Source organism: Nomascus leucogenys, chromosome 24 (genome assembly GCF_006542625.1).
Source record: "Nomascus leucogenys isolate Asia chromosome 24, Asia_NLE_v1, whole genome shotgun sequence".
NCBI lineage: Eukaryota > Metazoa > Chordata > Mammalia > Primates > Hylobatidae > Nomascus > Nomascus leucogenys.
The window spans coordinates 14,048,554-14,065,574 of NC_044404.1; the positions used below are offsets into that span (position 1 = coordinate 14,048,554).

General features: G+C 43.4%; 1 protein-coding gene across 10 annotated transcripts in view; it reads left to right on the forward strand.

Moving 5' to 3' along the window:
- Positions 1-17,021, forward strand: part of PRDM2 (PR/SET domain 2) — a 124,145-nt gene that overhangs the window by 72,273 nt on the left and 34,851 nt on the right. For 7 of the 10 annotated variants that reach the window (XM_030805232.1, XM_030805238.1, XM_030805234.1 and 4 more), the window contains one exon: positions 5,237-9,653. The exons of 1 other annotated variant lie outside the window; for it this stretch is intronic. In XM_030805232.1, coding sequence (XP_030661092.1) covers positions 5,237-9,653 — 4,417 coding nt within the window. Of the gene's footprint in view, positions 1-5,236; positions 9,654-13,339; positions 14,898-17,021 lie in introns of those variants that run through there. 2 more of the 10 variants (XM_030805237.1, XM_030805242.1) reach the window with 2 other exon arrangements.

A 17,021-nucleotide genomic window follows, 5' to 3' on the forward strand; every position in this document is an offset into this window, starting at 1 on the left:
AATTCGGTGTGTATGTACCCAGTGAATCTAACTTTGTATCTCTTTATATTGTCCTTCTGAGAATCATTTAGGATCTTTATGAGGTTAAACAGCAAAAAAGCTGCCTAAATTTAATATGGTAAGCTGAGCCTTCTATATGCTACCTTCCCTTCAAACAATTGTGAAAGACTTTTCTTCTTAAAAATGAACTTGTTCCCTTGTTAAAATAAAATGAGACCAGGTGTGGTGGCTCACACCTGTAATCCCAGCACTTTGGGAGGCTGAGCCAGAAGGATCTCTTGAGGCCAGGAGTTTGAGGCCAGCCTGGGCAATATAGTGAGACCCTGTTTCTACAAAAGAAAATAAAATAAGAAAATTCGCTAAGATGATGGCATGTGCCTTAGTCCTAGCTACTTGACAGGCTGAGGTGGAGGATCACTGGTGCCCAGGAGTTTGAGGCTACATTGAGCTGTGATCCCCCCACCGTACTCCAGCCTGGGTGACAGGGCGAGACTCTGTCTCTAAAAAAATAGAAATAATGATAATAAAATGAAACATATGATTGCATTTAAAAATAGCATAAAGTTCAAAACCATCAAAAAATAGTGATAGCAAGGACATGAGGAGGCACCTGGGGTGCTTGTTGTTTTCTATTACTCATCTGTGGAATGGTCACATGGGTATATATATTTAGTGAAAATTTTATCTTGCTATATACTCAACTATTTGTATACTTTAATACATATATGTTTTATACTTCAAATTAAACATTTACTTACAATGTCAAAGACTTTGATTTTTGTATAACAGAACAAAAAGTGTACAGAATGAAGTGTGTTTCTGTTTTTTGTTAGAATTTAAATTCTTATTTTCTCTCTTCATGTTTCTCCCCTTAAAATTTTCTCCTTTATAGTCCCTCTGATGATAATATTCTAGGCCTGCCATGACGTAAGAATTCAACCAAGAGGCATGGATTGAAAGTTAATCAGAAAGACAGCTTGCCCTGTGCTCATTGCAGTTGGGCCACCATATTGAGACTATTGATACAGAAGGGAAGGAGGTGTGTCTTAATTTGCCATGGGCAAATTTTTGCAGATTGCAGCTTACTTGAGTTGTTTATAGTGACCCAAGTAGGCAAATTTCAGAAGACAGGTTTGTGACTCTTTTAAGAAATATTTGTAGAGGAAAATAACCAAAATATTTTGGATGCCTTTCATAACAATTTTTAAGCACTGTTTGTGATAATAACATTCATAAAAGATTATAATTTTCTGTGCCGTTTTATGAAACAAGAATAGTCAAGTTCATTTCCCAGAGTCTTAAAACTAAGTTCTGCCTCCTCATTGCAGGTTTGCCGAGAGTTTTTTTTGAACAACAAAAATTACTAAGGAACCTCACTCTTTGGTAGTGGTAGAATTAGAAAACAGATTCAACAGTCACCTACTCCTCTTCAGTAATTCAAGATAATTATTTTTCTCCTGATACAACATCAGGTCCCATGAAAAATGACACTTGCTGGCCCGGCGCGGTGGCTCACGCCTGTAATCCTAGCACTTTGGGAGGCTGAGGTGGGTGGATCACAAGGTCAGGAGATCGAGACCATCCTGGCTAACATGGTGAAACCCCGTCTCTACTAAAAATACAAAAAAATCAGCCAGGCGTGGTGGTGGGCGCCTGTAGTCCGGGAGGCTGAGGCAGGAGAATGGTGTGAACCCAGGAGGTGGAGCTTGTAGTGAGCCGAGACCATGCCACTGCACTCCAGCCTGGGCGACAGAGCGAGACTCTGTCTCAGAGAAAAAAAAAAAAAAAAAAGAAAAATGACACTTGCTCTTTACCCCCCAGTATGTGGCACAGCTGGTCAAAGTGGTGTCGTAGGCTTCCCCTGAATGTTCTGCATTGTCCTCAGCACATGGTCTGTACCATGAGCAAACAGTTCAGACTCTTTTTTGTGCTCCCAAACCTCCCTTTATGTCCAAAACTCCACAGACCACATAAAGTGTGTGGACCCACTCTGGCATGGGCCGTGCTTGTTAATGGAGCTGTGCAGACTTCGGTTTATGTTACTTTGGACAGTTTTATATCTCGGATTGTTTACCAGTCATGGGGAAAGACATTTTTTCCCCATCAAAAGAGGCCACAGATTTTGACTGAAAATGAAGTCTATTAGGAAATTTCTGAGCCTTAGAGTTGCATTTTCTGTTGTCTCATTTCAACTCTTTTGGCAGTATTCTGGGTCTCTACTGAAAATGTCTTTGAAAAGAGAGGTAGCTCCTAATTTGAAATACGTTACTACCGTCAAATGACTGGTTTTCCAGTTTGTGGAAAGCTCATGGAATTTATGAAATTAGTCTAGGGGGAGAGAAGGCTGTTTCTGTTAGGAGACAAACCTCATTGCTAGTAAATGTAGTAGCAGATGGGAAACAGTAATTCCCGATATTCCTGGGAAACAGCAAGGGGGCTAGAACTGAATAAGTGAGCTTGTATGAGTAATACCTGGCATTGACCTCTTCCCCACTGTATCCATGCAGTCCCCATCACTAGCAGGCCTCTCAGATCGTGAGAGTCTGGCTGCCCTTTTCTGCCTCCACTGCCTCTTCCCCTTTCTTCTTAGCACAGCAGCCAGCATCTCCATTCTCATTCCACTCTGCCAGTCTTGCTCCTTGGCCTCCAGTGATGACCTTACCCCATCCTTTCACCCACCCTGCAGCTGAATCTCCCAGACAGCAGTCTCCTGCTTTCAAATACCTTCAGTGGCTCCCCACTGTCCCCAGATAAGTCCACATTAATTTACAGTGTTCTCTATGTTTTGATTCTTTTCTGCTTGCTTTTCCTCTTCTGTCCTTAATTCTTGTATTCTTCAGGTTCGGTCTGCTTAGTCCTTTCTCTAAGAAGCCTTTCCTGATTAATCAAGCCCATATGAGATGCTTCCGTACCACACTGACTTCCATAAACACAGCCATTAATGTTCTATAGTTTCGTTGCCTTCCTGCTTGTATGTGGCTTCTATTAAAGTGAAGCTCTCTGTGGGTAAGGATCTTGACAGTCTTGTTTACCTAGTACTGGCAGATAGTGGGTGCTAAGTCAGTATTTGCAAGTGATTGGGGGAACAGCCAGGTAATGTAGCCTGGAGAAGAAGTCAGAATAGCTCTGCCTCCTCCGTGGAGCCTTTCTTAACTCTCCCAGTGCCTGCAGTGGAGGGGACCGCTTCTGCAGTGCAGCAAGTGGGACCGTCGCGACAGCAGCATTGGGGACCATTCCTACTAGCATGAAACCGCGATTACAGCTTCTGTCTTTAAGAATCCCCTGTTGTCCCTGTGTTTTCTTCCAGTCTCTCCTCCCATTTCTTTTTCTTTACAGGTAAACTTGAAAGAGTTGCTAATGGTCTCCCTGTCTCTCCTGTCTCCTTCCATTCTCTTAGGAACTCTGTTAGACATTTGTCCCCACTACTTCACTTGCTGTCACAATCACAAGACCTCTGCCTTGGCAGATGGAATGTTCCATTCTCAGTCCTCATTTTATCCAACCCATCAGGAGTTCTGGACGCAGCTGATCATTCCCTCCTTGAAGCAGTTTCTTTACTTAGCCGAAGGGCCACCACTCTCTTGGTTCTCTGGATACCTCACTGGCCTTTCCCCCAGCCTCAGTCGTGGAGTCATCTGGGACACAATCCTCTCATCCCTCTTCTGCTTGCGTTCACTTGCCAGGTGACCTCATCCAGTCCAGTGCTCTAAATACATTCTCTGGCCTTCTCTAGGACTTTGAAATTTCTAGGCCAGCCTCTTTGTTGAACTCCAGATACATATAAAGCTATCTACTTAATATATTCACTTGGATGTCTATAATCAGGTACCTTAAACTTTAGCACATCTGAAGTAAGCTCTTGATTTCCCCCACAACACGCACATGCACACAGACCACAGTTGCTTCTCTTGTGGTCTTGCAACATTTTATTAGCCAGGATTATCGCAGTTCCGTGGAATCTCCTCTTCTCTCTCACCACAGCCAGTCAGCAGGCACGTTGTCAACTTCATCGCCAAAATATATCCAGAGCACTTGTAGTCCCGCCCTGCTGCCACCCCTGTGCCACCATCCTGCCTCTCCTGGAGGATGCAGTGGGCCCCGTCCTGTCCATCTGTCTCCACCCTTGTCACCTAGGGTTCACTGTCTTCCTTGTAGTAACCAGAGTGATTCTCTTGAATACAAGTCAGATTCTATATTTCTGTTAGATCTTTCTGGTAGCTCCCTGTTTTCACTCAGAGTAAAAGCCAGCAGCCCGCAGGGGCTTGTGTAAGTAGGCCCCTGTTTGCATCTCTAGTCTTACCTCCTGCCCTCACTTTGCCCAGCTTCCCCACCTCACCGACGTCTTTGCTATTCTTTGAACACATCTAGTATGTTCTTGACTCAGCGCTTATGCATTTTGAGGGTTCCTCTATCCAGTAAGGCTCCTCCTCCCACCCCCCTTAACCCCCGCCAATATTTGCATGCCTCATTTTCCTTAGGTCTCTCCTCCACTGTCACCTTCTAAGCAAGTCCTTCCCTGACCGCCTTCTACCACCCACCTCAGGTAGGCTAGGCCTAGGGACTCTGAAGTGACTGCAGATTTCTATTCCCTTCAGTGAGATGCTCCTGAGTTCTTAATAAGTTGGCTAGGCTTAGAAGAGATGATCTCCAAAGATTGTCTAGCTTCAAAAACTTGCGATTACATGATTCTACAAAGTGTTCTAGCTTCTGAGTATAACGTTTCAATTAAGAGAGAGAGAGGATCATTTATTCCAGACAAACTTGCAAGGATCTAACCTGGTGATACGTCTGGTAAAGAACTGTTTCCAGTTTGGAGTCATGAGAAATTAGAATTTACAACTACTCCTAAAATGTAGTATTGACTACTCCAACACAATTTTAAACACTACAGTTTCTGTAAACAGAGTTGTGTCTATGTGCAACTAAACACAAAACCCCAGCTCCACATGGACATCCTTGTCTGTTGCGTTCGTGTGTGTATCCTCACTGCCGGAAATATTGCCTGGTACATAGCTGGTACTCTAAATACTTGTTGAATGAATGGATGAATGAAATGGATCCATATCCAATACAACTTTGTCAATTACATATATAAAGTAGAAGTAATTTATTGTTCATCATCATCTCCCTTATGTTTTAGGTGGTAAGAGAACTAACTTGAATCATTCAAATTGTTGACCAAGTAGCTGGTTTCCCATGCTTCACTTCCATGCTTCTGCTTCCATGTGCTTTCTAGGTCTTAAAGAAGACGAAGAAAAGCCTTCAGCCTCAGCACTTGAGCAGCCGGCCACCTTCCAGGAGGTGGCCAGTCAGGAGGTGCCTCCAGAACTAGCAACCCCTGCCCCTGCCTGGGAGCCACAGCCAGAACCAGACGAGCGATTAGAAGCGGCAGCTTATGAGTTGAATGATTTGGGGGAAGTGGAGGAGGAGGAAGAGGAGGAGGATGAAGAAGAAGAAGAAGAAGAAGATGATGACGATGAGTTGGAAGATGAGGGGGAAGAAGAAGCCAGCATGCCAAATGAAAGTTCTGTGAAAGAGCCAGAAATACGGTGTGATGAGAAGCCAGAAGATTTATTAGAGGAACCAAAAACAACTTCAGAAGAAACTCTTGAAGACTCCTCAGAGGTAACACCTGCCATGCAAATCCCCAGAACTAAAGAAGAGGCCAATGGTGATGTATTTGAAACGTTTATGTTTCCGTGTCAGCATTGTGAAAGGAAGTTTACAACCAAACAGGGGCTTGAGCGTCACATGCATATCCATATATCCACCGTCAATCATGCTTTCAAATGCAAGTACTGTGGGAAAGCCTTTGGCACACAGATTAACCGGCGGCGACATGAGCGGCGCCATGAAGCAGGGTTAAAGCGGAAACCCAGCCAAACACTACAGCCGTCAGAGGATCTGACTGATGTCAAAGCATCTGGAGAAAACGTTGCTTCAAAAGATGAATCGAGTCCTCCCAATCTTGGGCCAGACTGTCTGATTGTGAATTCAGAGAAGGCTTCCCAAGACACAATAAATTCTTCTGTCGTAGAAGAGAATGGGGAAGTTAAAGAACTTCATCCGTGCAAATATTGTAAAAAGGTTTTTGGAACTCATACTAATATGAGACGGCATCAGCGTAGAGTTCACGAACGTCATCTGATTCCCAAAGGTGTACGGCGAAAAGGAGGCCTTGAAGAGCCCCAGCCTCCAGCAGAACAGGCCCAGGCCACCCAGAACGTCTATGTACCAAGCACAGAGCCAGAGGAGGAAGGGGAAGCAGATGACGTGTACATCATGGACATTTCTAGCAATATCTCTGAAAACTTAAATTACTATATTGATGGTAAAATTCAAACTAATAACAACACTAGTAACTGTGATGTGATTGAGATGGAGTCTGCTTCGGCAGATTTGTATGGTATAAATTGTCTGCTCACTCCAGTTACAGTGGAAATTACTCAAAATATAAAGACCACACAGGTCCCTGTAACAGAAGATCTTCCTAAAGAGCCTTCGGGCAGCACAAATAGTGAGGCCAAGAAGCGAAGAACTGCGAGCCCGCCTGCACTGCCCAAAATTAAGGCCGAAACAGACTCTGACCCCATGGCCCCCTCTTGCTCCTTAAGTCTTCCTCTTAGCATATCAACAACAGAGGCAGTGTCTTTCCATAAAGAGAAAAGTGTTTATTTGTCATCAAAGCTCAAACAACTTCTTCAAACCCAAGATAAACTAACTCCTCCTGCAGGGATTTCAGCAACTGAAATAGCTAAATTAGGTCCTGTTTGTGTGTCTGCTCCTGCATCAATGTTGCCTGTGACCTCAAGTAGGTTTAAGAGACGGACCAGCTCTCCTCCCAGTTCTCCACAGCACAGTCCTGCCCTTCGAGACTTTGGAAAGCCAAGTGATGGGAAAGCAGCATGGACCGATGCAGGGCTGACTTCCAAAAAATCCAAATTAGAAAGTCATAGTGACTCACCAGCATGGAGTTTGTCTGGGAGAGATGAGAGAGAAACTGTGAGCCCTCCATGCTTTGATGAATATAAAATGTCTAAAGAGTGGACAGCCAGTTCTGCTTTTAGCAGTGTGTGCAACCAGCAGCCACTGGATTTATCCAGCGGTGTCAAACAGAAGGCTGAGGGTACAGGCAAGACTCCGGTCCAGTGGGAATCTGTCTTAGATCTCAGTGTGCATAAAAAGCATTGTAGTGACTCTGAAGGCAAGGAATTCAAAGAAAATCATTCAGTGCAGCCTACGTGTAGTGCTGTAAAGAAAAGGAAACCAACCACCTGCATGCTGCAGAAGGTTCTTCTCAATGAATATAATGGCATTGATTTACCTGTAGAAAACCCTGCAGATGTGACCAGGAGCCCGAGTCCTTGTAAATCCCTAGAAGCTCAGCCAGATCCTGACCTCGGTCCAGACTCTGGTTTCCCTGCCCCTACTGTTGAGTCCACACCTGATGTCTGTCCTTCATCACCTGCCCTGCAGACACCCTCCCTTTCATCCGGTCAGCTGCCTCCTCTCTTGATCCCCACAGATCCCTCTTCCCCTCCACCCTGTCCCCCGGTATTAACTGTTGCCACTCCGCCCCCTCCCCTCCTTCCTACCGTACCTCTTCCAGCCCCCTCTTCCAGTGCATCTCCACACCCATGCCCCTCTCCACTCTCACATGCCACCGCACAGTCCCCACTTCCAATTCTGTCCCCAACAGTGTCCCCCTCTCCCTCTCCCATTCCTCCCGTGGAGCCCCTGATGTCTGCCGCCTCACCCGGGCCTCCAACACTTTCTTCTTCCTCCTCTTCATCTTCCTCCTCGTCTTCGTTTTCTTCTTCATCTTCCTCCTCTTCTCCTTCTCCACCTCCTCTCTCTGCAATATCCTCTGTTGTTTCCTCTGGTGATAATCTGGAGGCGTCTCTCCCCATGATATCTTTCAAACAGGAGGAATTAGAGAATGAAGGTCTGAAACCCAGGGAAGAGCCCCAGTCTGCTGCTGAACAGGATGTTGTTGTTCAGGAAACATTCAACAAAAACTTTGTTTGCAACGTCTGTGAATCACCTTTTCTTTCCATTAAAGATCTAACCAAACATTTATCTATTCATGCTGAAGAATGGCCCTTCAAATGTGAATTTTGTGTGCAGCTTTTTAAGGATAAAACGGACTTGTCAGAACATCGCTTTTTGCTTCATGGAGTTGGGAATATCTTTGTGTGTTCTGTTTGTAAAAAAGAATTTGCTTTTTTGTGCAATTTGCAGCAGCACCAGCGAGATCTCCACCCAGATAAGGTGTGCACACATCACGAGTTTGAAAGTGGGACTCTGAGGCCCCAGAACTTTACAGATCCCAGCAAGGCCCATGTAGAGCATATGCAGAGCTTGCCAGAAGATCCTTTGGAAACTTCTAAAGAAGAAGAGGAGTTAAATGATTCCTCTGAAGAGCTTTACACGACTATAAAAATAATGGCTTCTGGAATAAAGACAAAAGATCCAGATGTTCGATTGGGCCTCAATCAGCATTACCCAAGCTTTAAACCACCTCCATTTCAGTACCATCACCGTAACCCCATGGGGATTGGTGTGACAGCCACAAATTTCACTACACACAATATTCCACAGACTTTTACTACTGCCATTCGCTGCACAAAGTGTGGAAAAGGTGTCGACAACATGCCGGAGTTGCACAAACATATACTGGCATGTGCTTCTGCAAGTGACAAGAAGAGGTACACGCCTAAGAAAAACCCAGTACCGTTAAAACAAACCGTGCAACCCAAAAATGGCGTGGTGGTTTTAGATAACTCTGGGAAAAATGCCTTCCGACGAATGGGACAGCCCAAAAGGCTAAACTTTAGTGTTGAGCTCAGCAAAATGTCGTCGAATAAGCTCAAATTAAATGCATTGAAGAAAAAAAATCAGCTAGTGCAGAAAGCAATTCTTCAGAAAAACAAATCTGCAAAGCAGAAGGCTGACTTGAAAAATGCTTGTGAGTCATCCTCTCACATCTGCCCTTACTGTAATCGAGAGTTCACTTACATTGGAAGCCTGAATAAACACGCTGCCTTCAGCTGTCCCAAAAAACCCCTTTCTCCTCCCAAAAAAAAAGTTTCTCATTCATCTAAGAAAGGTGGACACTCATCACCTGCAAGTAGTGACAAAAACAGTAACGGCAACCACCGCAGACGGACAGCGGATGCAGAGATTAAAATGCAAAGCATGCAGACTCCCTTGGGCAAGACCAGAGCCCGCAGCTCAGGCCCCACCCAAGTCCCGCTTCCCTCCTCATCCTTCAGGTCCAAGCAGAATGTCAAGTTTGCAGCTTCGGTGAAATCCAAAAAACCAAGCTCCTCCTCTTTAAGGAACTCCAGCCCGATAAGAATGGCCAAAATAACTCATGTTGAAGGGAAAAAACCTAAAGCTGTGGCCAAGAATCATTCTCAGCTTTCCAGCAAAACATCGCGGAGCCTGCACGTGAGGGTCCAGAAAAGCAAAGCTGTTTTACAAAGCAAATCCACCTTGGCGAGTAAGAAAAGAACAGACCGGTTCAATATAAAATCTAGAGAGCGGAGTGGGGGGCCAGTCACCCGAAGCCTTCAGCTGGCAGCTGCTGCTGACTTGAGTGAGAACAGGAGAGAGGATGGCAGCGCCAAGCAGGAGCTGAAGGACTTCAGGTAAGCTCAGGAGCTGGTGGGAGGGAAAGACCGGGAAGGCGACAGTATCCTTGCCTACGGGCGTTTTTGGTTTCTTGTTGCTTTTTTTTTTTTGTTTCCACTTAAAGGAAATAGCTGTTGCATAAGTTAAAGGCATGAAGGGTCATTGCTTTGGCTGCTTTTAGAGATGAATAAATAGCTCTAATTTCAGACTTAGGACTCACAAAGTGGTGCCACTTCTTTAATATGGCCAGATGTAAGTTGAATTTAAAACTATAGAAAAGCTCTCAAAAGTGCTCTAAGAAAAGATGAAATCTTCTCAAACTTCCTTTATGTCTTGGGTAATAGCTCAGTGTCACGTGTCTTATTTTCCGATCATGGAATATTTCTTAGGTTAAGACGGGTCACTAAGTTCATTAGTAAACCCTGTTACAATCTTGTTTAATATTTCTGTGACTTCAGCATAGATCTAGTACCTGAGACTTTCTTTCAGAATTGCCAATGCTTAAATTTTAACAATTGATTGCATTGTTCAAAACAAAACAAAACATAGTCCTTTAAAAAGGCCTTATGCCCTGTCCCCCACCTCCTGAGCTCAGCCATAGGACAGTAAACAAGTCAGGTTCTGGATGGGAAGCAGAGCAGGAGAGACGTGCTTGGAACTCCAGGCAGGACCCTTGTGGCTCTTTCAGGCGTGTGTGATACCCAGGGCATGTCAGCCTCATTTGTCAGTGCCTTTGTTTCCCCAGTAATGATAGAAGGATTTGTCTTAGATTTGAAGTGACTTTACTGCTTTATTCTCTGTGCTTCCTATATTAAGAACTGTTCTCAGTGACAGATGAAGAGAGAGGGCAGTGGTTAAATTTGTTACATTGGATTCTCAAACTTTCTAAGTCCTTTGTCCGAAGTGGATGTGTATTGGAATTCCTGCTGTTTCTGAACAGTTCAGTCTCATGTGAAAATTACTCATCAGATAGCATTTCTGCAAAATACTTTTAAGTCTTGTCTTTTCACAGTATGCCACCTGACTCTAGGCTTTCATGCTATAGCTTTTGGTGTCTGAAAATTCTTTGGTCTTTTAAGCAAGCAGAATTAGGGATCCTAAGTGTGGACGCGACTGCCATTTTGTAGAGGTCATGAGGACACAGAGGTGCCATTAGCCCTGCATAATTGATCAGGTAGAATTTTTAATGCTGGTGTGCCTTAAATCACAGCTAAAGATAGAGAAGAATCATTAGCTAAGGCTGATTTGAATGATTTACTGTAGGATTAATGGATCAGATTTTTAAAAAGCTACTTCATAAATGTGTTAAATATTTAGTTGCCATAGGTCTGACCAACGCTCTGTCTCTGGCCACGGCACATACATAGGTAGCATCTTGGAGATTAGCTCTGCTGAAAATAAGCACCTGTGTTATCAGCTGTCAAAGCTGCTTGCTTTTAGTAATTGAATTGTGCACCTGTTTGTGCTCAGTCTGTGTCTGGAGGTGCCACACCAATAGGACATGATCAAATTGAGTCCTTTTCAAGTTGCTTATGTCTTCAACAAGCAGAATGTGCCTTCATTTTCACAGATGGTACTATAAAACACCTCCCAGGTGGTTGATGCTTTAGAATGTACTGTTTCTATCCCTTTTGTCTTCAGTATTATCTAAAAGAAATGCTTGTTTTGTACTGGGCCCCACTTACACAGTTCAAGCTTAAAGTTGATTTGGAAAAATTAATTTCTGCAAAGAAAAGCTGTCAGAGTGACTATAAATTTATGAAGCCTATTCAAATAGCCTCTACCCAGTGTCTTTTGAGTAACCTTTAAGGCTACAAAGGACTAAAGGGCCTTAAAAATCATGTCTCTTCTTTGCTCCAGTTAATTTTCATTATTTTGCTTTGTTTGATAGTTAACAGAGGGTTACCTTGCTGGAGTGAAATTTGGCCTAAAAGGAAGCAAGCACAGAAGAATCAGATAAGAAAACATTGGTATTGTCCTAACTGTAGACGGTAATGACAGGCATTGGTGGCAGCTTTTCCTCCTCTGTGTGAGGTGCTGGAACTGTGCTGTGGACACATCTGTAGGTCAGGAATTTGATCCAGGGGTCCACTTACCAAGTCACCATAAACCTGTGATGTGTTCTTGGGAATTAGAAAATAGATGTTCATCAAGATATATTTTGACTATCTGGACACAAAAGTGGGCATTTCTTAAAGTGTTGGTTTTGGTCTTAGTACTTTGTAGTGAGTTTAGCACAAAACTGGGATTCCTAAACTTAGACCTGGGTAATATGATGATGGTCATTAACGTGTCGCCCAGGGCATCTTAGAGAGGAGGCCTCAGCCTCAGTGCATATTTGTTGCATTACACTAATAAGGAGTTGTTTGAACTACAGTCGTCTTCCTGTTTAAGTATACTTCTACTTGTAAGTTTTGTGTAGGGATGATTCCTGACACAGGGAATCATCACATCTATTACATGTCGAGGAATACTCACTTTCACTCTGTTTGCAGCTTGCTTTACCTACCCTGTTGGGTACACAGGGATTTCTTACAGAACAGGCAGCGCATCCTTGTCCTGTGTATTTCTTTACAGCAAGCTGTGATTAAGAGCTAGTTTTCGATACTCAGATATTTTACATGTGAATGCCACTTTCGGATTCCACAGTTTTTCAAGTATATGCTTGCAATCAGCCGTGTGATTTTTTCCATGAGTTTTCTACCTAACACTGAGGGTCATTTCCTGGAACACAAGCCATGGTGCCAGACAAGGTGTCAAAAAGCCATGTGCTCCAGATATTTTTCTTAGGACAAAACACAGGAAAGCAGGCATGCCACAGTCATTCAGGTTCTCCTGCTGCAGCTCTTACTACAGTGACCCACCCCCCACCCCTCACCATGGCTTTCTGGAGTGCTGAGTTTAAATCTGTTGCTAAAGGTTCATTTCCATGGGCTCCAATAAAGCAGAAAGGGAAGGAAAGAGGTATATTCTCTACTCACCTCCTACCCATCTTTCACCTTTGTAAACCCCATGGTGTTTTTGGGTTCCTTTTTTTTTTTTTTAAATGAGGCGGAGTCTCGCTCTGTCACCCAGGCTGGAGTGCAGTGGCGTGATCTCGGCTCACTGCAAGCTCTGCCTCCCGGGTTCACGCCATTCTCCTGCCCCCGCCTCCCGAGTAGCTGGGACTACAGGGGCCCACCACCACGCCCGGCTAATTTTTTTGTATTTTTAGTAGAGACGGGGTTTCACCGTGTTAGCCAGGATGGTCTTGATCTCCTGACCTCGTGATCCGCCCATCTCGGCCTCCTAAAGTGCTGGGATTATAGGTGTGAGCCACCGTGCCTGGCATTTTTGGGTTCTTTAGAGCCTCTTTTTTCTTTTCAAACCGAGTTCCCCTCGCAGTCAAGAAAACTTAAAGGTAGAGAAGCAAAATGAAATTCTAGACCAAATTTTTCCATTTACCGGGAATTGATTTAAAAAAAAAAAGGTGCTAATTTCTCATGCCTCCATCTCTGCTACACCCCTTGGAAATAAATGCGTGTAGTTCCTTGCAGGGTGTATCTTCTGGGTAGGACGCTCGTTCCTAAATGCCTTCAGTCATGTATGTGTTGTCGTCTTAATAACATTTGTCTTATGGTCTGTTCACCTTTTTCTTTAACATGGTCAATTCATGTAAGGTTATGTTATGTTGTCATTTATCTTCAGTTTTCTTATTTTCTAGGAACTTCCTGTAGAAAAGCCCCCAAAACAAAACAAACCTTAATTGACTAAAAGGTATTGCATGCTCAACTTAGGATAAGCACTACGGCAAAGGATACGAAATCTACCAAGCTTGCAAGACCAGTTGAAGCTGACTCAAAAATCCTAACATTGAACTGATTGCCGGCAGGCTTAGAGTCAGGCATCTGCTGCTTCGGTGGGGGCCCAACGTGCATGCTGGGCGCCCGGGTGATTGAGATCCAAAGAGAAGGGCACTCTAAGACAGGCCAGATGAACTGGCTCCTCGTCATGGGACTGGTACCTCAGATCTGAGCATGGCCCTTGTTTTTGGCACGTAGCGGAGAAAGGATTGATTTGAACTTAACCTTGCAAAGCAAGTTCTCTGTTTTAGCAGTAGTTTGTTGTAGGTTTCAGGGATGACGAATTTGGATGCACTCATTTAAAACGTTTTGGTCACATATCAGCTCTTGATGCCTTTCTTTTAAATTAATTATAGACAGAGAGAGGCATTTAGCTGATCTCTTACCCTGGTATTTCTTTTTTTGTTGTTTTCGTTTTTTTAAATCACAAGTAGATTGCCTGCGTAATGGAGAGGAAACCAGATTGGATACGGACTCTTTTTTATGCCTATTCTGGTGTTGCGTTTGTATATCCAAATGGACGTTATCCTCTCAGATTCTTATCTGGCACTAATTTATAACTATTATATTATCAGAGACTATGTAGCAATATATCAATGCACAGGCGCATCCCAGGCCTGTACAGATGTATGTCTACACGTAAGTATAAATGAATTTGCATACCAGGTTTTACACTTGCATCTCTAATAGAGATTAAAAACAACAAATTGGCCTCTTCCTAAGTATATTAATATCATTTATCCTTGCATTTTATGCCTCCCCCTAAATTAATGACTGAGTTGGTGGAAAGCGGCTAGGTTTTATTCATACTGTTTTTTGTTCTTGACTTCAAAAGTAATCTACCTCTTAAAAATTTGTAGTTTAATATTTGTTTGGTGAATTTGTGCCACTTTAATCCTTCCACTATCATTCCCATTTTGTTACATTTCTGTTATGGGGACTTTATGTTGAAATATTGTATAAAGCATTTGTAGCAGTTTAAAAATAAAATATTTAAAATTATTTAAATTGTTTTGGACGCTTCAATTGTATTATATGTGATTTACATTTCACTTTTTTTGTTGGCGTTGTTAACCCGGAGAGTGCTCCTGTATTGAACTTTGCTGTTAGTTATTTTATTGCTTCTGTTTGGAGAGTGCTATAAAAGACTATTCTAATGAAAACATTAAAATTTACAATTTGACATACAAAAAGGGGTTGTCCGTTGATTTTAACCAATGTAGCACCGAGAGAGAGAGAGGTTAATTATAGATAGACAAGAATGGTGTTTGCTGTGTTTCCCCTCCCAGCATTGAAATCACTGGGGCTTGTCAGATGCATTAAAAAAAGATTTTTTGTGCTATTGCTGCAAACACTTAATTAGAGGAGAATTTAAACAATGCATTTTATATTATTGTAACCAATAAAAAACTTTCTAAACATCTGTGAAAGGACTGCATTTTGTACATAATTGGGAGCAGTTAGGGGGTAAAACAAGGTATGTGGAGGACTGTTCAGAGCCCGCATTCTAATTTAAAAGTGCGGCGTCTACTCAGCCCACCTGGCGTCTGTTCACTTGTTTCTATTTGACAGTAACTGAATATGTGCTCATTCCGGTTGGAATTCTCTGTAGAGGGTGGACATGTAGTCAGACAACGGTGCCGAGAAGTACCTTGTGAACTCACTCGGGTAAGAGTAAAATACAAAATAATTTCATCTGTGGGGTCTCTGTGCTTCCTGAAAGTTTACTCTAGTTTGTGGATTGATGTTTATTTCTATGGGTTTCCAAAGAATGAAACCAAAAAGTTGTGACATACTCAGTTTATATGAAATTGCCGGGGTTTTTTAAGATTAAAAATGGCTGACTATAAGCCGTTTCCTATAGTTCATCATCATAGTGCTTTGCTAACCACATCTGTCTGTCACTCCTTGGGGAAAGGTGGTGAAGGGATAGCCAGCTTCCCTTGGCCAGATGTTCCCGTTTCTGGCATACAATATTTCTCCCTTAGAAAAACACGGAGAAGGAGAGAGGTTGGTGGGAATCTGGAAGTGGTCTTCGATATTAGTAGTCTTTAACAAATAGGCTTGAACACGCAGCAGTGCCCTGTGAGGAGTTGAACGTTGTAAGAAAGAGCATGGTCTTGGGGGACAACTGGATTTCCATCCTAACCCATCTGCCGGCCATTCATCCCTTCCCTGTGCCTTCAGTAAACGGGCCTCCAACAAGCGCCCTCCATGGCTGCGTCTTTAGTGTTTTAGCCTTGGGCAAGTTCCTTTACGTTCTGGATCATAGTTCCCAGTCTGCAAAAAGTAGGGAGTGGACTGGCTGGTTTCTGAGTGTGCCTTCTAGGAGGAGATCTTTTTTCCCGGATCTGGATGCTGTCAGACAAAAGCACTGGACTGAAAGGGTGGGATGATGGCTCAGGTCTCCACAGTGTCCCTGGTTCTGCCTGGAACATGACAGGGACTCAGATGTTTACTGGAGGAGTCACCAAGGAACCACATCACATCCATCTCACCAAGGGAGAAGCTGTCCTGTGTTTGGGTTGCTTTGGCTCTTTTATGATAGAGTTAAACTTTTTTAAAAAATCAAAAGCTAATTAAAGCCTTCCATCCCTGTTACCATTGAAATATTTCAGTGTTTCTGGTAAATGCCTTGCTAGGATGGCTGTCTTGTCTTGGTGGTTACAAGTACTTTCTAGCAAGATATTTTACAAAATCAACTTACTGTATTGAGTACTTGATGTATGTCTGGCTGTGTTCTAGGTGCTTAGGATACATCACTGAACAAAATGGACAAAAATCCTGACCTCTGTGGGGCTTTTATTTTCATAGTGGCTTTTTTCCCCACTTTATACTTCATATTCCAAACCTCCTCGCTGTCACAATTCCCCAAAGGCTAGGTGGTCAAGGAGATGCTTCTAGCTTAATATCTGAGTGCCAATAATCGAGATGACTGCGGCTTTTAATACTTGGGTTAAAATGACTCTACTAAAATTATAGCTCACTTAATGCATTTGATATTTTATTCATGTGGGTTTTGATTTGATATTGAACCTCGCTTTGAATATATTGACTTGAATCCATAAAAAAAATCATAAAGGGCAATTTACCTTGAAAGTGGATTAGAGCACAGGCGGATGAGAAAAGGGTTGACTCGGATATAAAGGCCACATTTAAAGTGCTTCAAAGACCAGGCTGATAGTTACAGAAAATGGTTTGTCGTTCCCCATCAGCCTTCACAGGCCCAGCTGTCACGGCCTCTTTCCTGCCTGATGGCACCACTCCTGCAGCTGCCGCTTTAGGCAGCCTCAGTGAAGGTTCTGGTAAAGCACTGCTGCTGAGCATATGTTCGAGGGCCTTGGAGGTGTGGATGGGCCATTCTGCTAGACTTAACAAAACGGGGAGCCACAAGCCCTGCCCTTCAACACCGTGGGTTCCACACTTCACCTGGGGAGCTTGTCAAAACTACTAGTTCCAAGGCCCTACAATGAGTCCATTTAGGGCTGGGGCCTGCCTGGGTAATATGTACTTTAAAGACCCCAGGTAAATTCAGGGCACAGG